Source organism: Ricinus communis, chromosome 4 (assembly GCF_019578655.1).
Source record: "Ricinus communis isolate WT05 ecotype wild-type chromosome 4, ASM1957865v1, whole genome shotgun sequence".
In the NCBI taxonomy this organism is placed as follows: Eukaryota; Viridiplantae; Streptophyta; class Magnoliopsida; order Malpighiales; family Euphorbiaceae; genus Ricinus; species Ricinus communis.
In genome coordinates this window covers 27,527,019-27,550,396 of record NC_063259.1, presented here as the reverse complement: position 1 = coordinate 27,550,396, position 23,378 = coordinate 27,527,019, and the positions used below count along the sequence as shown (strand labels likewise).

General features: G+C 36.0%; 4 protein-coding genes across 7 annotated transcripts; 3 read left to right on the top strand and 1 right to left on the bottom strand.

The window, feature by feature from the left end:
- The first annotated feature begins 1,994 nt into the window (after positions 1-1,994).
- On the top strand, positions 1,995-5,568 carry LOC8266368 (elongator complex protein 3). Its single transcript, XM_002511207.4, has 9 exons — positions 1,995-2,549; positions 2,650-2,719; positions 2,803-2,975; positions 3,075-3,249; positions 3,583-3,749; positions 4,192-4,411; positions 4,504-4,608; positions 4,999-5,151; positions 5,277-5,568. The coding sequence occupies exons 1-9, from the start codon at positions 2,080-2,082 to the stop codon at positions 5,433-5,435; spliced, it is 1,692 nt and encodes a 563-aa protein (XP_002511253.1). The 5' UTR covers positions 1,995-2,079; the 3' UTR covers positions 5,436-5,568.
- A 120-nt stretch (positions 5,569-5,688) lies between these two features.
- LOC8266369 (heme chaperone HemW) lies at positions 5,689-8,654 on the top strand. The gene is made up of 2 exons (XM_002511208.4): positions 5,689-6,869; positions 6,959-8,654. The coding sequence occupies exons 1-2, from the start codon at positions 6,061-6,063 to the stop codon at positions 7,584-7,586; spliced, it is 1,437 nt and encodes a 478-aa protein (XP_002511254.1). The 5' UTR covers positions 5,689-6,060; the 3' UTR covers positions 7,587-8,654.
- LOC8266370 lies at positions 8,201-11,258 on the bottom strand. Of its 4 annotated transcripts, none has more exons than XM_048372746.1 (10): positions 10,973-11,258; positions 10,760-10,852; positions 10,538-10,622; positions 10,244-10,453; positions 9,927-10,049; positions 9,795-9,852; positions 9,570-9,643; positions 9,029-9,117; positions 8,876-8,949; positions 8,201-8,541 (listed from the first exon to the last, which is right to left on the bottom strand). In XM_048372746.1, exons 2-9 carry the CDS (start codon positions 10,846-10,848, stop codon positions 8,880-8,882), a joined length of 798 nt encoding a protein of 265 aa, XP_048228703.1. In that variant the 5' UTR covers positions 10,849-10,852; positions 10,973-11,258; the 3' UTR covers positions 8,201-8,541; positions 8,876-8,879. The 4 variants fall into 4 exon arrangements, with proteins under 4 accessions (XP_048228703.1, XP_015581444.1, XP_015581448.1 ...); XM_015725958.3 differs by having other exon boundaries at positions 8,201-8,552; positions 10,760-10,785; positions 10,973-11,252; XM_015725962.3 differs by having other exon boundaries at positions 8,201-8,511; positions 10,760-10,785; positions 10,973-11,251.
- Positions 11,259-12,772: 1,514 nt separating this feature from the next.
- Positions 12,773-22,594, top strand: LOC8266371 (kelch domain-containing protein 4). The gene is made up of 20 exons (XM_002511210.4): positions 12,773-13,024; positions 13,140-13,226; positions 13,319-13,387; positions 13,478-13,610; positions 13,701-13,747; positions 13,826-13,912; positions 14,807-14,868; positions 15,453-15,495; positions 15,599-15,679; positions 16,619-16,735; positions 17,207-17,312; positions 18,635-18,698; positions 19,014-19,056; positions 19,308-19,580; positions 19,662-19,823; positions 20,441-20,584; positions 21,434-21,586; positions 21,783-21,869; positions 22,147-22,215; positions 22,354-22,594. Exons 1-20 carry the CDS (start codon positions 12,893-12,895, stop codon positions 22,438-22,440), a joined length of 2,046 nt encoding a protein of 681 aa, XP_002511256.2. The 5' UTR covers positions 12,773-12,892; the 3' UTR covers positions 22,441-22,594.
- Positions 22,595-23,378: the final 784 nt, after the last annotated feature.

The following is a 23,378-nucleotide window of genomic DNA, read 5'->3' as shown; positions in this document are numbered from 1 at the left end:
TAAATTTTATGAATGGAGGGTAATCTAAACGGAATTGAAAGTAATAAACGAATAATTAATTTTTGATCGTATTTAATAAACATAATTTTTTAGGAAATAAAAGGAATTAAAGAATAATGATTCTTGTTCTTTTTTTTGTAGTGTTTAAAATTGATTATGCTCTAATTTAAAACTTATAGAATTTTAAATTATAAAAATAAATTAAAATCTAATTAATTATTTTTTTATTATTATAAAAAAAATTAATTAATTCTACTTCATTCTCTTTAATTATTATTTTTATGTAACAAAATATGATAGGGTAATTTTTTCTTCTTCTTCAACTTACTTTTTTTTCTTTAAAATACTATCTTCTTCCTTCATCTTTTCATTGTCATATATATTATAAATTATGTATCTTTAAATAAATTCTCTACTTATAGTTTAACGTTTAATATCTAATGCTATATTTGGTTTAAATTTATAAAAAAAATTTATTTCATTTAAGAAAAAAACACGAGAGATAAAGTAAAATAAAAATGATAAAATTGAAAGATATACCTAAAGTAAAATAAAAATGATAAAATTGAAAGATATACCTAAAAAAGATTGATGAAAAGTTATACCAAACCTTACATTTCACACAGAAGCTATATCAGAAGTTGGAATACCTTCTTTCAAGAAGTACTCCAACTGTATTCCTACTTAACCTCCAAATACTAAGCCCTTGATAAAGAACTTCAAATACCACAATCGATTACACCAGCCTTCACCCAAAAGGAAAATAAAATTACGAGACTTAAAAAGTAGATAGATCAAATTGAATATAACCTTAGAAAAAATCAGTTTTCTATAGTTCCTTCATTCACATTTGCATCCTCCACATCTTCTGCTATTTTTTTTTTTATTAATGAGAGAAGGCAACTTGTCCATACACTACACGGGACTCTCCTTTAATAGAGGAGGCTTACATAAAGACACTAAGGATAAAATAAAAAATCTTATTCTCTTACACAAGATAAGGGTTACACATTTTTACATAAAGACTCATCTAGAAATGTCTCTTACAAACCTGGCTCTTGCCAGATCCGAGTGCCTGACTCTTCTACAACAAGGTCTAATTGAGCCAACGACCTCACAATGGGCAGGCCAAGCCTTTTATGTAGAAAAAAGATATGAAAAACTAAAAAGTAACCCTTATATTGTTTATGCATGTGTAAGAGGATAAAATTTATTATCTTATTCTTACTGTCTTTTATATAAAAGTGTGTAACACTTATCTTGTGTAAGAGGATAAGATTCCTTATCTTATCCTTACTGTCTTTATGTAAGCCTTCTCTATAAAAGGAGAGTCTCGTGTAGTGTATGGGAAATTGCCTTCTCTCATTATATAAATTTTATAGATTCCAACCAAATGCTACGTAAATGATAAAGTTTTCTTTTAAAATATAGTGTATTTATTTTTTGAAATTGCTAATAAAGTAGTTGAATTTGGATAACTTATGCTTATTTTAGGTGTAATATAATAGCCAATATCAAGCACACTCCCGCTAAATACTTTGAATTACGAGTTGTTGATCAAGTTCAACAATGTTCAATTAAAATTCCCTTTCTTTCAACTTCTTTTTTTTTTTGGCGAACATTATTGCTAATATTTCTTCTTAACTACTCATCTTTACCCACATTTAAAATCCGACCCGATCAACTTGATCAGTAATGTATATGAGAGGAACACTTAACAATACTCAAATTATTTAACTAAGATAGGTCAACAGTGTTGCGCATTGATTTTTCTTTTCTCCATTTACTTGCCTAATAGTAATAAGTGCGTCAAATACCCGTGAAGGATTGAGGCTCAAATTGGGTATGGTGGTCATTTTACGAAAATGGGTAGAGTAATTGGGCCACAAAATCCAATTTATGTTTAATTGGACCCGGGCTACAAGTTCAGGGGCAATTTGCCACTTTAACCGTAATTAAGGCTCAAAAGTTAGAACTAACTGTAACGCCGTCGTTTCGGTTACTTCTCACTGCTCGAGTATTCTTCTTTCCTTCTTCAGTCTTCTTCTCTTTGTAGCCTCTGTCTCTCCCCAACCCAACATGGCAACCGCAGTAATGTCCGACTCCAAAAAGCTCCCACGACCGGGAAGGGGCGGGTATCAAGCACATGGACTGACCGAAGAAGAAGCCCGTGTTCGAGCCATAGCAGAAATCGTAAACTCCATGGTAGAGCTCTCACGAAAGAACCAAACTGTAGACCTAAACGCTATCAAATCCGCCGCATGCCGCAAGTACGGCCTCGCACGAGCACCAAAGCTCGTGGAGATGATCGCGGCTCTGCCTGAGTCCGACCGAGAATCGCTACTTCCTAAGCTCCGTGCCAAGCCAGTTCGTACTGCTTCAGGAATCGCGGTCGTGGCCGTTATGTCGAAGCCGCATCGGTGTCCGCATATTGCGACCACGGGAAATATTTGTGTTTATTGTCCCGGTGGACCGGACTCTGATTTCGAGTACAGCACACAGTCCTATACTGGTTATGAACCTACTAGTATGCGTGCAATTCGAGCCAGGTAGGCTGCTCGTAGCAAATTAAAGTTCTAAATTATTATGAAACAATTAATTAAGTGTTTTTGGATTTTATTCACTTGTTTTTTTTCTTTTTGGTTTCAGATATAATTCGTATGTCCAGGCTAGAAGCAGGATAGATCAGCTTAAGAGATTAGGTCACAGCGTAGACAAGGTTTTTGTTTAGTTGTCTAAACTCTGCATTTTTACACATACCCACCCGCTGTTGCGTTCTGATTTTTATGTGTGTGCTCTCAGGTTGAGTTTATATTGATGGGTGGTACTTTCATGTCACTGCCAGCAGATTACCGTGATTATTTTATAAGGAATCTTCATGATGCGCTGTCTGGACACACTTCCGCCAATGTTGAAGAGGCAGTTGCCTACTCTGAGCATGGTGCAGTCAAGTGTATTGGCATGACTATTGAAACGTAAGTTGTTCTGTGGTCCTATTCAGTATTTGTGGTTTAATGTCCACAAATTGTTATGCTTGCATTTTATACTTATTAAACACTCGTGTTGATTTACAGGAGACCAGATTATTGTCTTGGACCTCATCTGCGTCAAATGCTTTCTTATGGTTGTACACGACTGGAGATTGGAGTGCAAAGCACATATGAGGATGTTGCTCGGGATACAAATAGAGGACACACAGTGGCTGCTGTTGCTGATTGTTTTTGCTTGGCAAAAGATGCGGGTTTCAAGGTGTGCTAATGTCCTATATATATGCATACTACTGCTTTAATGAAAGTGCAACTGGATAACAAGCACCTCATTGGTCTCAAGTGTACATGATATTTAATTAATTGGTGTTTTTCAAGTACTCATGCTTTCACTTACGAATATAATTGCTGATTTTTAGATGAATTATTGTTCCACTTCTATAACATCATAATCTTCGAAATGATGCTGCTAATAACAAATGGTTCAAATTTTTATAAGCAGTACTTTAGTCTTTTATGTTTACCTGTCTCTGTTTGTCAATATTTATTACTCTGCTGTGAATGGCTTTATTTTTGTTTTATTGCTGTGGTGTAGGTTGTTGCTCATATGATGCCTGATCTTCCAAATGTTGGGGTTGAGAGGGACATGGAAAGTTTTCGAGAATTCTTTGAAAGTCCTTCATTTAGAGCCGATGGACTCAAAATTTATCCTACACTTGTAATTCGTGGAACTGGGCTTTATGAACTCTGGAAAACTGGCAGGTCTGTATTGTACCCAGTTGCTGCTTAGTCTTTTTCTTTTTCTTTCCCTTTCCCTGATTCAGAAGAGCAAAATGCCCCAGAAATAGCAAACCGGTTATCAGGTTGCTTTATTTCTTAGGTTTAGTGTGGGCTTATTTAGATTGTTGTCTAGCTCCTCGTCCCTTCTTGTATTCTACGGATCTCAAGTACATAAGCAGTTTTCTTAGTCCTTCTCGATTCTTATGTACTTATGTATGGTTAAGGTGCCTTATTAATTTTCTTGTTTTCCTTGTCAAAGAAGCAAATGTTACATTTTGCAGAGGGATGTATCTAATGCTTCAATCCTTAATACCAAATGCAAATGCAAATTTTATTTGGAAAGACTGATCTCTGGTTTTGAAAATGGAAGTTGGATAACTGAGTGTAAAAGCAAATAATTATATATACATTTTAATCCTTGCAGATATAGAAACTACCCACCTGAACAACTTGTGGATATTGTAGCACGGATTCTAGCTATGGTACCCCCTTGGACACGTGTTTATAGAGTTCAACGGGATATTCCCATGCCTTTGGTTACATCTGGAGTTGAGAAAGGAAATCTTAGGGAGCTAGCTTTAGCCCGAATGGATGACTTGGGCTTGAAATGCCGTGATGTTCGCACACGTGAGGCTGGAATCCAGGTAAGCAAAAGTACCTATTGCATCATGTAGCTATGATTACAGTACTGCTTGGAACAAGCTAAGGTCCTGATAAATGCCTCTAACAAATACAGGACATTCATCATAAAATTAGGCCAGAAGAAGTTGAGCTTGTTCGCCGAGATTATACAGCTAATGAAGGTTGGGAGACATTTCTTTCATATGAGGATACACGGCAGGTATTTAGGACAACTTTCTTGCATATTTGCCTATGTGCGTTTGTAGTGACTAGTGAGTATTGAGTAGGGGGTATGTGTACACCTAAATTATTTTTTTACATCCTCTAAAATCATCTTGTTTGTAGCTGTCAGAATGCTCCACAATTAAGTGCTTGTTTGGTAAACCATGATTGAGCACCATGGGTCAATTTCTGTTTTATCATGTATTGATTTTTATATAAGTCATTGCATTCTTTTACTCTCCATTTCATTTTACCAAGCATACTCTAGAAGCCTTGAGGATTAGTATATTGTTGTAATTTGAGAGACTTTAATCTGCTTGCTTTTCATTATTAGCTAATTTTCTTCCTGAGCACTATGTGAACTGTTTTGAGTTCTGTTTGGCTGCAGGATATTCTTGTGGGTTTGTTGCGCTTGCGGAAATGTGGTCGGAACGTTACCTGCCCTGAGCTCATGGGGAAGTGCTCTATTGTTCGTGAGCTCCATGTTTATGGAACTGCAGTTCCTGTTCATGGCCGTGATGCAGACAAATTGCAACACCAGGTAACATAGCAATGCTTTATGACTAACTAGTCATGTAATTTGAAGTTAGAGATGGATCTATTTGAGGTCAAAGTCTCCCATTCTTTTACCCCTTATTCTGTACTTATTTGTCATGGCATTGGCAGGGTTATGGGACGCTATTAATGGAAGAGGCAGAGAGGATTGCACGCTGTGAGCATAGATCAACTAAGATAGCTGTCATTTCAGGCGTTGGAACCCGTCACTACTATAGGAAATTGGGTTATGGGCTTGAAGGCCCTTACATGGTTAAATGTCTTGCCTGACATTAACGAGACTAGTGTATGATATACAAAAATTTTGTAATTTATCTTTTGCAGTGGTGAAAGCATTCTAAGATTTAATTTATTGATTTGTTTGTTCTCTGTTTCTAATAAGAAAAGATAAATTATCAATTTACTTGTGTGTAGTCTTTTCTTGTCTGCTATGAGGTTACTCGAAGCTAATTTTTCTGGACTTCTCAAGGTTGGTTGGATTCTCTTTGATTGGTTGCTTCTGAACAGGGATATTTCATATATCTGATTTACCTAATTAACTTTTATGCTACGCTTGTGTAGTTAAATAATTTCAGAAACTTATAACTAATTATTCTCCGCATAAGTCACATTGTTCCTCATAAAGAAAAAAAATTAAAATGCAAAATTCTTCAGTGCTGCAATTCTAGGGGTCGCCTTTTGTGCAGGAGCAAACAAAAGGTTAGAAAAAAATATATAAATAAAGAAAAGTGAAGTGAAGTTCTCTGCCCCTCGAGATTTAACAATTCAGCCGTTATCATTCCTTGCTAAAGTACCGTCCAGTTCAGTACTCCGGCGGTTTCTGCTGAAAGTTATAGCAACTCCAGTATAAGAAGAGCTCTCTCACACGCACGCCACCGGTAATTGTAACCCAGCAATGCTGAAATCAACCTTTACTCCCATTTTCTCAACTTTCCCCACCAAATCCTTTACAACCCTCCAAAAATTCCCACCCTTTCCCACCATAACTAACACATTCACACAATCCCCACAACCTGTTCACCAGAATGCATCACTCACCGCACCCACCACAAATCCGTTTCACCAACACGACCATCCTCCGACTTCAGCTTACATCCACCTTCCTTTCTGTCGCAAACGCTGCCACTACTGCGACTTCCCGATCGTTGCCCTCGGTTCCTCCAACCCAACCGAGACCGACCCACGGATATCCAACTACGCAGAACTGCTTCAACAAGAAATACTTTCCACAAAGCCAAACTCCGATTCTTACTCGCCTCTTCAAACCGTGTTTTTTGGTGGTGGCACGCCTTCTTTAGTATCTCCAAGGATAGTTTCGTCGATTTTGGATACGTTGAAGCTTAAGTTTGGACTCTGTAAGAATGCTGAGATATCAATGGAAATGGATCCTGGAACTTTTGATGATAAGAAAATGGAGGAGTTGATGGGGTTGGGTGTAAACAGAATATCACTAGGAGTGCAAGCGTTTCAAGATGAGTTGCTTAAAGCTTGTGGCAGAGCACATGGAATTGAGGAAGTTTACCAGGCAATTGAGATTATTAGATCATGTGGGATTGGGAATTGGAGTTTAGATCTTATCTCTTCTCTCCCTCACCAGACTCCACAAATGTGGGAACAGAGCTTGAGCCTTACTGTCCAAGCACAACCTAAGCATGTATCTGTATATGATTTGCAAGTTGAACAAGAAACAAAATTCGGAATCTTGTAAGTCTAGTCTAGCAATAAGTATATATTCTTGAAATGTAAAAGCCTTGTTAATGGTTTTATGAGATGCATTTTCTTGCTGTCTACAGGTATACTCCAGGCGAGTTTCCTCTGCCATCTGAAATTCAGTCTGCTGATTATTATAGAATGGCTTCACGGATGCTTTCTGATGCTGGTTATAGTCATTACGAGATTAGCAGTTATTGCAAAGATGGGTTTGAATGCAAGCATAACTTTATATACTGGAAGAACAAGCCTTTCTATGGTTTTGGCCTTGGCTCTGCTAGTTATGTTAATGGAGTAAGGTTTTCGAGGCCGAGGAAGATGAGAGAATACATGAATTATGTGCAGAACTTGGAGAATGGGACAGTGGATTGTAGTGGTAATGGCAATCGTGATGCCAAGGACTTGGCCCTGGATGTTGTGATGCTTTCATTCAGAACTGCAAGAGGCCTTGATTTAAGGTCTTTTGCAGATGCATTTGGTAGCTCACTTGTTTATTCTCTCTGCAAGGTTTATAAACCTTATATAGAGAGTAGGCATATGGTTGGCTTAGATAAGGAGAGAAGAGCCATGACTGCAGATGAATTCAATACTCTGTTCACTTGTGAAGATGAGATAGGGAGTCGGTTAGCTTATATTAGGCTCAGCGATCCAGATGGTTTCCTGCTGTCAAATGAATTAATATCCCTCGCATTTGGAGTCATAGCTCCCTAGAACTCCAATATCCAAACTTGTTGGAAGTGAATCTGGCAGATGATCTAAAGGCTTAAGAGCGTTTCTAAAATAATTCCATTTTTCTATTGTTCCCAAGGTCACCTGTAGAAAAAGAAGGTATTTTCTCTCCAACACTATGGGAAAAGCAACTTGTCTTTGGACTAGTTACGACTCGATGGATTATAAACAAACTTAGGAGGCTAGCTGGAAGAAATGAACAATTTGACCGACTAAGCATGGCTATTTGTGTTGAAGATACAATACAAGTGATGGAGGAAATAGAAAAATTGTTTACTTTGAGAACCCTGAGTTAGCTTACGTGGATGCATTTTCAAGAAAATTTTCCCAGTGGAAGTCGATCTGCTACAGCTGGAATCACTGGTGGTTATAAATAAAAAGAAAAAAAAAACTGATATTTCATGCATAGAGTGACAGCGCAATTTAGTTAAATTTGCAATTGAAGTTTGGCTTTAGATGAAGCATCGGTGCTCTTAGAGAGATTTGTGAAATGATGAATGCTTGAAGGCCGTTTTAAGGACCACGGGTTCCCCCAAGTAAGCATTAGCATAATATACATATAACGGCTCAGTAAAAGATTGACAATAAAGCACGCATTGTGGAAAATGCAGACTGCCATCACTTGTAATACATGGATTTGGAAAGACCAGGTTCAGTCATTTCTGAGAAAACAATCACAATTAAGCATCAAATAGCAAGTCAAAACTGTTACAAAAGAGTTGGATACTTGGTGTATTCAGATGTCAGTATTAGACGGGCACAAAAGAGCAGCTGGATGCCATTAAAGAGATCCAAATGCCAATGCAAGGTCAACTACGTTCCACCTCCTGGTCAACTTGTCTACAGACAATCTGTCCGCTTGAGTCCTTTAACCAAGTCCTATGTATTTACAAGATATTTGATGGTCCTATATGGAGAAGAAAGTGCTTAAGGATGCCTGCAAGAAATCTATTAGTTACTCAATTTCCATTAAATGCTTGTGTAAATATATATTCTTTGATAGTGGCATGAATGAATCAAACATCAAATGCATTTGGTCTCTCTTATTTTGATGAATTCAATGCAAGTACCAAAGCTGCATTACTCAAAATAGACATTGGCAAACATTAAAATACTACAGATTCCACGCCTTAATGCCTTTTTAACTGGCTGCTTCAACCACTGGATTGAAAATGAATAGTCAAATACTCTTTTTTAAGTGTAGTCGATAAAGAACTTTTCAAACATGGCAATTCAGGAGGTTTCTCAAATAAAACATAAGAAAGGTTTACCAAACTATGATGGTTTCTTCTTCTGTCCAATTTGAGAGATTCGCCTCAGCTGTTGGGTTCCCTGCCTCATTTCTCTGCACATTTACAGAAAAGCTCGTGAAATATTCTCTAATGCTCAGTCAGCTTGGAATTTTCAATAACTGGAAATGGTACCTTTGATACAAATAAACAATAAGATAGAAGAGAGGCAGCAGCATCAAAGTCAGTATCGAAATAGCCAGGTAGAGTACACTTGTTTGCTTCTGCATGAAAAACAAATGTGAACCTTGTCGTATCTAATACAAAAATAAATAAGCAACAGACATATAGTAATAGGATTTGTCTTAATTCCCTAAATAAATTAAAGAAAGAAAGGAAAACCCAGAAAATTCCAACCTCCAAGCATTCAAGAGAAGATTTACAGGTTACTGTTAAGTGAGTTCATTTAACTAGATTTGTAGTCTTAACTTCTTTACACAGCCCATAAGAACCAAGCAAACAACCAGCCAGTAAGAAAGGTCATGCAAAATTTCAGAATCTTCTTCCTTGGTTTCTTTTAATAAGTATGGTGTAGGTGAATCTAGTAAAACCTAGTGTAGGAATCACTATTTTGAAAACAGAACGTTAAGAATTCTGATACATAGAGAAGTAATTTCAAGCTTTGACTGCAAATTTGATCTCTCACATGACTGCTGTATGTAGAGCAAAGTTTTACCTTTCCACCTTTGGGAAAAAGTTTTCTTTTCCCTGAGCAAGTGTGTGCATCACAGAATTGGTGCACAAACAATTCTGCAAGTAAAAATACCATCATGAGTGAAAGAAACTGCTGAACACATCCAATGGGATTTTAAAATCAAATCAAAGAACTACAATAGCATCCAATTGCAACCAAAGGTAAAGAAGGGAAGACCATAGCTTGTCTTGCTAATCTAAAAAGTACCATGCAGGCGACTTGCTGAAGGTCCCTGATTAAGAGGAAAACAGCTATCTGCAAGACTCTGAAAATGAAGGATAACTATTAGTGCAAGCTATAGGGGTCGACTATGCAACAACTGTAGAAGTCAGCAACTACCTCGCATAGGTGGCGATTCTTTGCAACAGCTGCAGGATTGCATTTTGTCTTCATTGTTTTTGTATTCAAGACAAAATCACAATGCAGGGCACCACATAAATCAGCCAAGCACTTGCCATCACTCTGAGATTATTAAAATTTATGCCATGTCATGTCACATTAACTCAAAATACCAAACCAGTTTATCTCACAATCCTCCCAGTCAAACAAAACAAAACAAAAAAGAGAGAAAAAGTATAAGGTAGTATACAGACAGCATAAATTATAAGAAACATCTTATACTCATAACAAGACAAAAGGGATCAGAATCCACATACAATATTAAGAAGATTGTAATGCCTGTTCTCAAAATGTTGATCAAGAAATCTTTCAGCACGGAAGCTCTTCTTACAATATCCACACTTCCATTCATTTATGTCCACGTGAATCTTGTGCTCCTCTTGATCCCTGAAAAGATCATTTTCAGGATGAAGTCTACACTTACTTGAAATCTGGTACCTTTCCCTTTCCACAAATGGCATTAGATACTACATAGATAGAGAAAAAGAAAAACAAATAGGTCATAGTTTGCCACAATTAATTTTCTTAAGAAGAAGCAGTTTGTCTTATACCTCCTCTATAATTTGCCAGGCAGCCCTACTCCTTTCTCTGGAGCAATGTACTTCATGTGCATGCTCTTTATCTTTCTTACCAGTTCTAAACGCAGAGATGACGACAATCATTAAACAGGTAATTTGGAAGAAATTGAACAATATTGATTATGAGATCACCAGAAAAACAAAGCTAGCAAATGTATAAATTTAAACAATTAAGCTTCAAATTTGAATCCTAACCTGGCAGCTTCATTTTCTCCAAACTCCTGGCACAAAACAATAAATCCTAGTATAAACCAACGCTTTCTCGATGTTATAATCAATAACATTCAGCTTCGCACATAATATACAGAATCCATAATAATTAGCTCAATTAACTTCGGATCAAAATAAATAAACAGACATGCAAGGAGACATAGCGAACGTATTGGATTAGTTTAGTGCTATGAATACCTGAGATTCTGTTTGCAGCAGGGAAATCGATATCAGAAAAAGAAGAACCATAGTCGCTATTTTAGTTCTCTCCATCTCTCCTTACTCCCCAGTTATTAGGAGATACAAGTGATTTCTTTCTTCTGCAAAAAAAATTCTGGAAAATGCTTAGGCCTGTTTGGTTAATAGTGGATTCATACGCCATCTCGATCATAAGCTGTACGAACCAAGAATGTCCTACTACCAAAGCAGTATATTGGGCCAGCCCATTTAAATTTGGGCAGAAAATCTTAGAATTTGTTGCAAGTTTGATGGCCGACCGTGACTATTCGTCCTTTCTCTTTTTAGTTCCCGTTATACCTAAAAAAAAAAAAAAAAATCAGATTTTTTAATTTTTTTTATAAAAAATACGGTATAAATTTTTTTAATATTTATACTGTTTGAAAATATTAAAAATATAATTTTAAATTTTTTCTTTTCAAAAGATATAGCATCAATGATATTTTTTTTTATTTTATTTCAATTGACAATCAAAAAATGACCACACCTTATTAAAAAATGTACTTTTTAGAAAAAATTACAGACTCTCTTTTTCTTATAACACCTTAAATTAAAAGAAAAATGATAAAAATTTTGTAAAATTGATTAAGATTTGAATTAAAAAATAAATAAATAAACTAATACAAATCATTATTAAACTAATCTAATAGCTATACTTCATTATTCCTTGTGTTCCATTACCTGAAAATAGCTAGGCTGAGAAAATAGTTAAATCAGATTCTCACAGTTCTTTTCTTCGGAGAAGTTTGTCAATAGTTGTCTGTGTTAGATTAACAGTTGTGGCACCAAAGTCAACTACCCTAAACAATTTCCACAAGTTGGATATAAAAGGAAAAAGAAAAAGCAGCATTGCACATCACTGGAGAATCTTGCAAGCAATCCCTTTTTGTGGGAATTATGAATTGAAGTCTCTTAAGGCATTCATGTATAAATAGCTGCTTACGAATGATTGTGTTGACATCTCTCCCTGTTTGATACCATTGGTATTTAAATGTCTTTGAATGTTGTTCTTGTCTTGCTTTTGTTTTTCCTTGTTCTCCACCCTAACTCATTTCTTGTCATGTTTTTCCATGGATTCTTGCTTTTTGGTGTTGCTTGGCTGTTTGTATATCTCCTGCCTAATTGCATTTGAGAAAAAGCCATTCAAACGTGCTAGTTTGTTGTAATTAAGGTGAGTAGTGTGGCGATTGACTTTTCTTCTTTTATTTTTTTCTTGAAAGGGATGATTGAAATTTTTACTTAACAAGATGCTATAGATTTTGAATTGTGTGATATTTGCTGCTTCTTTGCTTTGCCATAAGTTTATTTTGAAGCAATTTATACTTATTTTCCAATCTTTCCAGTACTTTATTATTGAAAAAATGATAAAAACAATTAAAATCTTTTTATTTACGAATGTAAAAAATGTTTTGATTTCAGGAATATTACTAAGAAATTCATCATTCTACAATGAGTAATAACTGATACATAATATATAAGTATTTTCTTATTGGGTAGCTCACCGGTACTTAATGATAAATAGGAAAACAGATATGGTTTTTTTTAAAAGAAAATAAAAGTATATACAGTAAGTGGTTGGTGGCCTGTTCAATTAACTTTTAGCCCAAAACCCGAATTAGCTCGTTTGGACCTCTTATAGTTTTTGGAGCAGGCCTCATTTTTTGACCGAGAAAATGGCGAAACAAGGAAAAAAGAAAAAAAGCGGCGTGTTTGCTTTCGACCCAAACGACATCGTTGCAATCCGAACGCCGCAATCATTTAAAAATGTCTCTACCCGTACCAGTTGTTATGTAGTTCGATCACTTCCTCTTGCCGCACGCCCGCACCAGTCTCAGCATAGCTCTGCTATAGCTCAATTTAAGCAGAGAAAGAAGAGAGAGAATGGGGAAGAAAACAAAGAAGCCGGGAAAAGGCAAAGAGAAGACAGAGAGGAAAACTGCTAAAGCTGAAGAAAAGAGAGCTCGTAGAGAAACTAAGAAAGTCTCTCCCGAAGACGACATTGACGCTATTTTGGTAACTGATTATATTCTTAATTTCTCATCTATATTGAGGCGAAGGAAATCGAATTTTAGCTAACCGTGTGCGTTTGGGTGTTCCGGGTGATATGTGGTTGCTTACGGTTTGGTAGTTGAGCATACAAAAGGAGGAAGCTAAGAAGAAGGAAGTTCTTGTAGAGGAAAGTGTTCCTGCACCGTCTCCACGCTCCAATTGTACGGTAATGACCTTGTGTAACTGTTGATAATGTATATTAAGGTTACACACTCTTTACCTTGTAAGCTAAAAGGTTTGTCTTAATCTTTTGTGTAGCTGAACATTAATCCTTCTAAAGACACTGAATTGATCCTCTATGGAGGAGAATTCTACAATGGGAATAAGGTTAGAACTTCGAACTCCTTAATCTTTCCATGTATATATGTGCGTATATTTACAATTGTTGTCACATTCACATGATGTGGATCAATGCAGACATTTGTATATGGTGACCTTTACCGTTATGATGTGGAGAAGCAAGAATGGAAGAGAGTGTCAAGCCCCAATAGTCCACCTCCTCGCAGTGCTCATCAGGCTGTTGCTTGGAAGAATTATCTTTATATCTTTGGTAGTTATATTAAACCTTTTTTTCAACATCCTTTATCTATTGTATTTTGTCCCTTGCATTGTCCATATAATTGCATTTGCTTATTGATAGGTGGGGAATTCACATCTCCAAATCAGGAGCGCTTCCATCACTACAAGGTGTAACTTGAGTATCCTATCTTCTCCTTTGTTACCTGTAATGCAGTGTGAAAATTAAAATGGGGTTTCTTGTCACAGGACTTCTGGGTGTTGGATCTAAAAACAAATCAGTGGGAACAATTGAACTATAAAGGCTGTCCTAGTCCTCGTTCAGGTCATCGAATGGTTGGTTCAGTCTTCTTTAAATTGTTGTAATCATTATTCTATGTGAAAGATTTTACCTTTTTGCTTATCCTTTTCTTTCTTTCTTTTTCCCCACATTTTATGTTCTGTTGTGCATTTACAATTCTTCTTTGAAGTTCAACTTATACAGCCACACATGTAGGAAGTTAGTTGGAATAGTTTGTAACTTGAAATTTACTTGTGAACAGAAACTGAGTTCTGTTATTGCCCTATGTAATGGTACTGCTAATTGAATATAATCAAGCAAGTAAATTGAATCGGATCTTATAAGGAAACAAACTGTACTTTGCATTACACCCACTTCTGGATTTGAATTTATAGTATTGCCAAAAAGATTTTTTATTCTCTAACCAATCATTAGGCATGTCATTCAGCAGAAAGGGAAAAAGAAAACTAAACCGGAAACAAAGATCACTGAACTCTAAATGCAATGTTTGTTAGAAGCAAAATAATAAAAGTAATGTGCTTACCTTCTCATGCCTGTAAATTAGAGCAGGGAACTACTTCCTTCCTTGATTATCCACAGGATTTATGTGCTATATTGTTTAGTTAGAGCTTGTAGATTGTATAATGCTTTAGTTCAGGTCAATTGGCAGCAAAATGATAAGAAAGCAATACCAAAACAAACTAGCAAGTTAGATCTTAGATGCTGTAGTATTAGGGTCAAATATCAGGAAATGAAATGAGATGCATGTATACTAAGCATTCTTGAACTGTTGCTAGGTATGTCTTTCAGATTTAACTATAGGATTTCAATCCGATGGTTATCCTGTTGTTTATTTTCGTTAAAATGGATTGCTCATGGTTATTGCATAAGTTCATGAGACTATAATCTCATGTGTTCTACTTTTTCTCCCTTGTGCGCTTCTGTTGCAGGTCTTATACAAGCACAAAATTATTCTTTTTGGTGGTTTCTATGACACTTTAAGAGAAGTGAGGTTGTTAATGGGTCTTTATGGAAAAATTCTTTGGGAATCTACAGCCAATATCTTATCATTTTATTTGTGTTTTCTATCTATTTGAGATGACAAATACACCATCCCATATCAGTATGAGGACTTCAGTCGCATTTGAAGGACTTCCAGTCCATGTGTTTGTTTTGTCTCTGTGATTTTGTTGAAGCATTTTAGATTTTATGAACTGTTAGAAGGACATAATCTATACTCAAACTGCAAGTTAAGTTGTGATTATTGTAAGCATTTACCTGGAAAAAATACAAAGCATTAAGCATGGTTTGATTTTGATAAATCCATGGATTCTATTGCTTTTTTCTCAATCAAAATCATAGATTTATCCAAATCTATGGGTTTTTTAAGATCCTTCCACCATAGTATTGCCACATGCAGAGTTTGTAGTTTTTCATGGTCATGATAGTTGTTATCAATATGCACTACCAATTTTTCTTTAAATGACAACTCTTTAGCTTTATATTCTTTGCATAAGTTTGTTGGGCTTTTAAGATGCTCTTTAGTTCTTTCTTCAATAAGCCACAAAGGTTAATGGAGCTTGTCTTACTCTGCAGATATTACAATGATTTGTATATTTTTGACCTAGATCAATTCAAGGTGAACATCTCTATTTAATAATTTGTTGATCAACTGTTGCACCGTTTCTGTTCAGATTCTGTAAATTGTTATTTGTTAAGAGCAATTTTATGCTGCATTGTAGTGGCAAGAAATAAAGCCAAAGCTTGGAGCAATGTGGCCAAGTCCACGGAGTGGTTTTCAGTTTTTTGTTTATCAAGATGAGGTAAGTCAAAATGCCACTGGAGATTTGTAGGTATTCTAGTGGTCATCCGAGATCATCTAGTGCTAAAATTTTGTTTTTAAGTAATCTTCTAGATTCTGTCCAAAGATCTGCTGCAATGATGGGGCATTTAATCAGCAATTTGACTGTCAAACTTTATATTAGCCGAATATGAAGTTGTCATAGTGAGCTTCTAGCAGCATTTTGCATTCTGTGGTGACCTTAACAATGTATAAGTGACTAGAAAATGAGTTATGGGCTTGTAGATGCACCATTGTGGTGATTTATCACAGTGTCTTATCTATTCCAGAACTCATAGATCCCTGGAGCAGGGACCTGATATCTGTTTTAGGTGATTTGGTCTTCTTGATTTGTTTGCTTTAAAAGCTGTAGTAAAATGTTGCATATGAATCGGGCTTCATTTTCACTTCAATTCTCTTGTAGGTTCTTGTGATGATTTATTGATTGATGTCAAGGCAGCTATCAATCTATTATATTTATGCTCTTAGGATCCACCTCTTGTTGTACAAGAGTGCAAGTCATGTATAAGTTTCTTCGCCTTTCCTTTGGAATGATTGTGCCGTGTGTGGTTACCTTCATTTTATCATTGATTTTATTTCCTTTAACAGGAAAAAGATTTATTCATATGTTGGTCATAATTGTTGATGTGAGAAAAGAAGCAAAGTTGAGTTACATTATGGCACATCTTATCCTTTCTTTATAAAATTGAACTGTTAACTGGCCATCGACCTATTCTTGGTTATGCTTGCATGTGATATTTTCTAACAAGGATAGCCCCCAAAAGCAGTAATTTAATAACTGTTTCTATTCATAAACATTTCTTATATGGAAGCATATTTTTCTCTTTTTTTCTTTCTTTCTTTTGATATATCATACTTAATGTGTTATGATGGATACCATGCGTATTGTTTAACATCGCAGATTTTTTTATATGGTGGCTACTCAAAAGAGATTTCATCTGATAAGAGCAGCTCTGATAAAGGAATTGTTCACTCAGACATGTGGTCTCTTGATCCTAGGACTTGGGAGTGGAGTAAGGTTTGTTTGTTCCCTTTTGTACAACAAACGTGAAAATTGATTTTCTTGTTACAGTTTTTCATTCACTATTACCTTTTTCTATGCGGTCAACCACCAACATCATATTACTACTGCATTTGATGTGGTCAAACTGTCATTATGAGCCGATCCCTTTAAGGCTGTTTATATTCTAAAGTTGTGGACTTCTTAAAGTATAATATTTCCTTCTGTTCACATGATAGCTTTTTCAAAAATTCAGGTGTTCTCTTTCTGTCCCTTCTCTCCCAGTTTTTTGAAAATTGGGTTATCAATTATTAGCAAAAAACATGTTCTATTGCTCTGCTCTTTCATGCAAGAGCACGCCACTTTTTTACCTGGGCTCTTTTCTTCTTCTTTTTCAGATTCCATTCCTTTTTTCTTTCTTCCCATTTACCAGTTACATCATACATGTAGTCAATGTCTTTTGGTGCTAATATAGTTTCCCTGTAATAGGTGAAGAAAAGTGGGATGCCTCCTGGGCCACGTGCTGGGTTTTCCATGTGTGTCCACAAGAAGCGCGCTATGTTATTTGGAGGTGTAGTTGATATGGAAATGGAAGGTTGGTTTCTTTCCACTTTGTTTCTGCATATTCATGTCACTTCTGTTAGAAATACTGTATTTAACTTTTATATCAAGTTTATCGACCTCGTATCATTTTCCTTATCATACCTGTGTGTGTGGATTCATACATTCATGTGTATCCATGAGGGTCACTTAACAAGCAATAAAACTAGACAAACCTAAATCTGTCACTTCAATGTTCCCTAGTGATGGAAAATAAGTTCTATTTTATTAAATCCTCAGAATACATTTAATATCGTGTAATGCTAAAGTCATTGTACTTGTGTCATGCACCTCTGTGCCAAAATCAGAAGAATATTACATGTAAAGATATTGATTTTTCATCAGCATTTCTCAATTTTGACCATGTGAATGGCAAGGAACTTCTGTTTCGTGCTCATGACTGAAGAAGACTAGCACTGGGAATGCACTATAGAGAGTTAATCTAGCTCTTTAATTTTCTAGGCTACTCCATTTAATAAAGTCAATTATTTTCCTAATTCTCTGATTATTGGTTAGTCCACCTAAGTATTGTTTGCTTTGCCACTCTTGGAGCGTGGGGGTGATTTGTCCTTTCATAAAAAGCACCTCGCATGGGAAGGATGAGTATTATAAGTGAGTAGTCACCTCAACTTCCATCAATAAGAGATGGTGTTTGAAATTTAATAATTATTATGAGCTGATCTTGATTGATATTTGAAAATTTTACAAGCTTAAATACAGAATTCTGATCCTACTCCTACGAGGAGTTGAACTCCTAGTAAGCAAAGAACTTTGATTAGTGGCCGTAATTTGGGAGCCAGATATATGAGAGAGAAACTCTGATACCTAACATTCAACATATTTAAAGATTAAAAGAATACTTCTAATTACTATTACCTTACAAAATACAATGCATGCTTCTTTAGAGGAATGACAGAAAATATTGACCAACACCCGGTCAGAATTTTGCATATTCTTAAAGATTATAGAGATTATGGGAACTACAGAAACAATATTATGTTGGTTTCCAGTAATGAACTAAAGATTGCGTACGAAAAATGTGAATCTGGAATACACAGCTAGGATAACAAAATAATTAGGCCCTTGACTAGAATTTATGCTATCTAGTTTTTTGTGATATAGCTTTCAGTTTTTGTTGGGTGCACGAAAGAAGTTCATGTCTTTTGGCATTCCAGTACATTATTTTTCTTGCTCACATTGTTTTCTTGATTGTTCTCTTGCTTGCATTATTTTCTGGATATTTTTCTTGCTTACATCATTTTCTGGATGTGGCATTCCTTTTTCTCTTTGTCATTTTGATTTTGTTTAATTTCACAGGAGATGTAATGATGAGCCTTTTCTTAAATGAACTTTATGGCTTCCAATTGGACAACTGTCGCTGGTAATCTCCTACAAGTTAATTTGTAAAGTGATTGGTATAGGCTAAGGTCAATACCTTTAAGCAGGCTTGTATTGTACCTTAGATCATTTGTAGGATATAGTATTTCTTGTGTGCAAAGAATTCACAACAAAGATGTACATGTATGTTCACTCAGAGCATACCTATATGTTTAATATGGACAGACCGTTGCCAGACTTCCATCATAATATCTATTGTTCTCTTCCTATGATTTCTCTGCAATATGATAAACACCATTTAGTGGATGTAAATTCATACTTTGTATAAATATATGGTATCTTCTCCTTTTTGGTGTAGGTATCCCCTGGAGCTACGGAAGGAAAAGTCAACAAAAGATAAGGTATATTTGTAAATAAGCCAGTATATGATGGTGGGGGGTGGGGTGGTCTACCCCCTGGAATGTGTACCTGAGTCCTTGATTGGTGCATTCAACAAAAAGAAAATGAACTTTTCTGATGATAACTCTTGCTGTCATTGAATTTAACAGAAAATTCCCCTTTCCCATTCCATAGAATTTTAATTTTATTTTCTGTGCTGTCTACGAATAGTTGTATAGGGTTTTTATTATGATGCTGACTAAATGCTTTGCAGTTAAAAAAGATTCCTGAACAAAGGTGTAACGGGCCTGATGTAGACAAAATGAGTGTCATGGAAATGGAGGAGACTGCTGCATTTCCCACAAATGATGATGAGAATCAAGATTACCACGGAGAAGCAGCTGGTATAGAAAGCACCATAAATGAAATATCCCAGATTATGAAAACAAACATGGATCTTGATGATGGTTCCTCGACATCCAAACTTGATGGAAAGGCTGATGCATCTAAAGCTAAAATGGTTCTGCAGAATTCTGTTTCGTCCGAGGTTTGTTCTGTCTATAGTTTATTGACCCATGGACCTGGTTTTGTTGGTTGATTGATTTATTGATCTAGTTTGAATTTGTAGGTAGTAAAGCCCTGTGGACGTATAAATTCCTGCATGGTTGTTGGGAGAGATACATTATACATATATGGTGGCATGATGGAGATTAAAGACCAAGAAATCACGCTTGACGACTTGTATTCTCTTAATCTCAGCAAACTTGATGAGTGGAAGTGTATTATTCCGGTTCGTTATATTTCTCTAACTAGTGTTTTTTTCTTGTTGATTGATGGATTTAGATTGCTAGGTTACTTTTCCTAATATTATGAACCTTTAACATGTTTCTTATTGGAGCTTAAAGTTTTCATTCTATTGCTAATTGTGCCACAGATTTATTAAATCTAGCAGCAAATGCAGTGATACACCATTTTGTACTGGCTTGCATGTATGAATTGCACATCCTCTGTACAATAGAATATATGAGTACCGAGAGGCCTAAGACAAGGATCAAATGGTCTTTAGCTAGTGTCATTCTTTTGACAAGTGGAGAAAAGGGCCAAGCTGGAAGCCCTTTTGTTCTAACATATAAGAAAAATTGTTTGTCATACCCGACTCCGCCACCCTGGCAATGATGAAAGTTCTTGTTTTCTTTACTTTGGATAGGGGGAAAAAATGGTCCTGATTAGATCGAGTACAGCAAACATAATGAAACTGTGTCTTGTTTAACTATAACAGCTCCATTGCTCTAGGTATAGCTGTCCACTAAATTGTGTGTAGAATGATTTAGTTTTTTCTGTTTTTTACAAATATTCTGTGTAGCAGTCTGGTCTTTGTATTGACTGCAATGTTCTTTCTCAACCCAGGCATCTGAATCAGAATGGCTGGAAGCCTCAGAGGATGAAGGTGATGATGAGGATGACGATTCAAGTGAAGATGAGTGCAGTTGTGATGACGACGATGATGAAACTGATGAGGATAATGATGATGATGATGATGAAGATGCAGAGGTAATACTTGTTACCTTCCCTTTTTCACAATAATCAAAGAAGTAAATGGTTCTCCTTCCTGCTTCCCATCTTTCTACGGTGTATCCTTAAATTTTAATTCTTGCTTCCTTTTTACATGCCATATGCCATAACCAGAAAACTACAAGTGTAATTATTTCAGTAATTCTATTTACATTATGCTTCAGTGCACATTGTCACAGCCCGTATATTTCCCCTTCTCGCACGAAGGTTCAATGGCCCAGGAAGCCTCCAGAGTTCGCTACAAAGCAAGGGAGGATTCTAGAACATTCTAGAATCATCTGGAAACATCTGGAACATTTTAGAATAATCTAGAATGCATGTATAATGTGTAGATAAGTATGGAAGTGTGTAGAACATTCTAGATACTTAATCTTAGCCATTAGATCGAATGTATCATCACCGTCCATTGAGGAGGTGGAGGCCTATATATAGCTTAGAGAATTCATTTGTAAGTATCAAGAAAATCAAGTTGTAATCAAGCTATTCAAGCTTAATAGAAGAGCAAGTAGTTTCTCTCTCTAGAAATTCTCTCTCTAAGCTTTCTTAAGCTCTCTTTTGTTCTTCTTGTCATCTTGGCTAGCATTTTTGCCTAGCATTTGAAGAGTAAGGCTGACTAGCTTACTTATTTCCGCGAGAAAGTAGCTAGTGCCGCACGGTTCGTTGGTAGAAAACACCAAGCCCGTGACAACATGGATATCAACATGTATACAAGATAGTCATTCTATGATAGATTAAATAGAGAGAGATGTGCTCTCAAAGCAGATCCTTTATAGTTTCCTTTTATACTGGTGCTCACTTTACGCTGCCTTCACTATTCTTTCTGTATAGGCTGGGAATGGTGGTTCTGTATCGCTTAAAGTGGGAGATGCTGTTGCCATGATAAAGGGTGGGAAGAAGAATCTTCGGAGGAAGGAGAAAAGAGCCAGAATAGAGCAGATTAGAGCCAATCTAGGCCTTTCCGATTCACAAAGAACCCCAGTGGTAAATCATGTTTTGTTGTTTTTGGGACTACATTTCTGAATATAAGAGCTCATTTCTAATTTCTGAATCTTAAGCATGCCATGAGGTCCTATTGTATGGGGTTTGAGTTTTGAATGCACTTCAGAATCTCTTCTGAGTTATTTTTTTCTTAGTCCTGCCAGTATACTAATTGATTTTATTTTCCTTCTTTGCAAAGCCTGGAGAATCTTTGAGAGATTTTTATAGGCGAACAAACTTGTACTGGCAAATGGCGGCTCATGAACATACTCAACACACTGGGAAGGTATATTTCCTACCAACTTTTTAAAGAAAGAACTAAGCCATTTTCAAGGAAACTGACTTCCTCTTTCGAAAGTGGTAGTCATTTCCAGATTTAGACAAACTTATGAAGAGTTAAAAACTAGTTCAAAACTATTTAAATATATTCCAATTCGTATGCCCAAAACACCGCTCACTGGATTATACCATCTTTATTTCCGTATGCACATGCAAACAAAATGTAAACAACTGGAGGTTCTTTTTAATGTACGAGCATGTGTGACATAAATATGGCATTGCAGGAGCTTCGGAAGGATGGTTTTGATCTTGCTGAAGCTCGATATAGAGAACTTAAACCAATTCTTGATGAGGTAATCTTTTCACTCCCTATCACCAAATCCTTGGGAGAGTTTTACTCTTTTCTTTTTTAAGGGATTGGAAGCTTTTACTGAAGATTACGATATATTCAAGCATACCCGATATCACCTTCATGTCTGTTTATTTTGCAGTTGGCTATATTAGAGGCAGAGCAAAAGGCGGAAGAGCAAGAGGCTGAACCTACTTCCAGTAAGAGAGGCAGGAAGAAGAACAAGTAATATTGTGTATCAATAGCTCAAACTATAACAGAATGTAAAAAAGATAATGTTGCTTCGCCGTAATTATTTTATTTATTGACATTCCTACAGTCTACATACTAGTGCACTTGTATCCAATTTTTCAGTGCCTGCAAGTGGTTTTTGTGATTTCATATGCTTAATCGTATCATTTTTGAAGGAGCAATTCTATTATTAAGGGCGCATGCACCTGTTATAATTCTGTTGTATGCTCACAGTTTCTGATGCTATATCTATATAGCTGTTGCATGATACATGCAAGAACGTGACTTCTTAATTGAGGTTTTTGTCAACTATGCAATTCCACCATTCGAAGAACTTTAGTAGGTCGAGTTCCTTGCAAAGAGGAGGATTTGAACTGAGGGCCTTGACCTTCGGATGAAGGGAAGAACTGCCCTGCGCTATGATGGGGCAATCACTTAACAAGGTCTCTGCGGCTTTCCCAATTCTGTCATTGAACTCATCACACTCTATCAATACAATTCTGAACAAGATGATTATTCAAAGACACCCGCCTCTTTCTTTTCTTTTCTTTTTTTTTTTTTCTTTTTTTTCTTTTTGTGCCTAAAGAATATGATTAATGCAGCCGGGTGTGTGCAATACCAGAATCTCACATGGGAAATTGGGTGAAATGATGGAGAAAAAATACACAAAATTATGACCCTTAAAAGAAGAGCCTTTTCTTTCAACTATTTAATCTGGTGCCAATGCTAAGCTCATTTCCCTTTGTATAAATCCCTTTTCCTTCTCTTAATAATGCCAAAATCAAACGCCAATGAATATTTTTCACTTCCCCGTCTCTTAAAAGAAGAACCCACTGCAGCTTTAAGCTCGAACAACGCATTAAAATATTGCAATCTCTTCACGCATGCAATGCTTAAAACACCTATAAAAATTATAGTGTTTTAAAGTTGCCCATA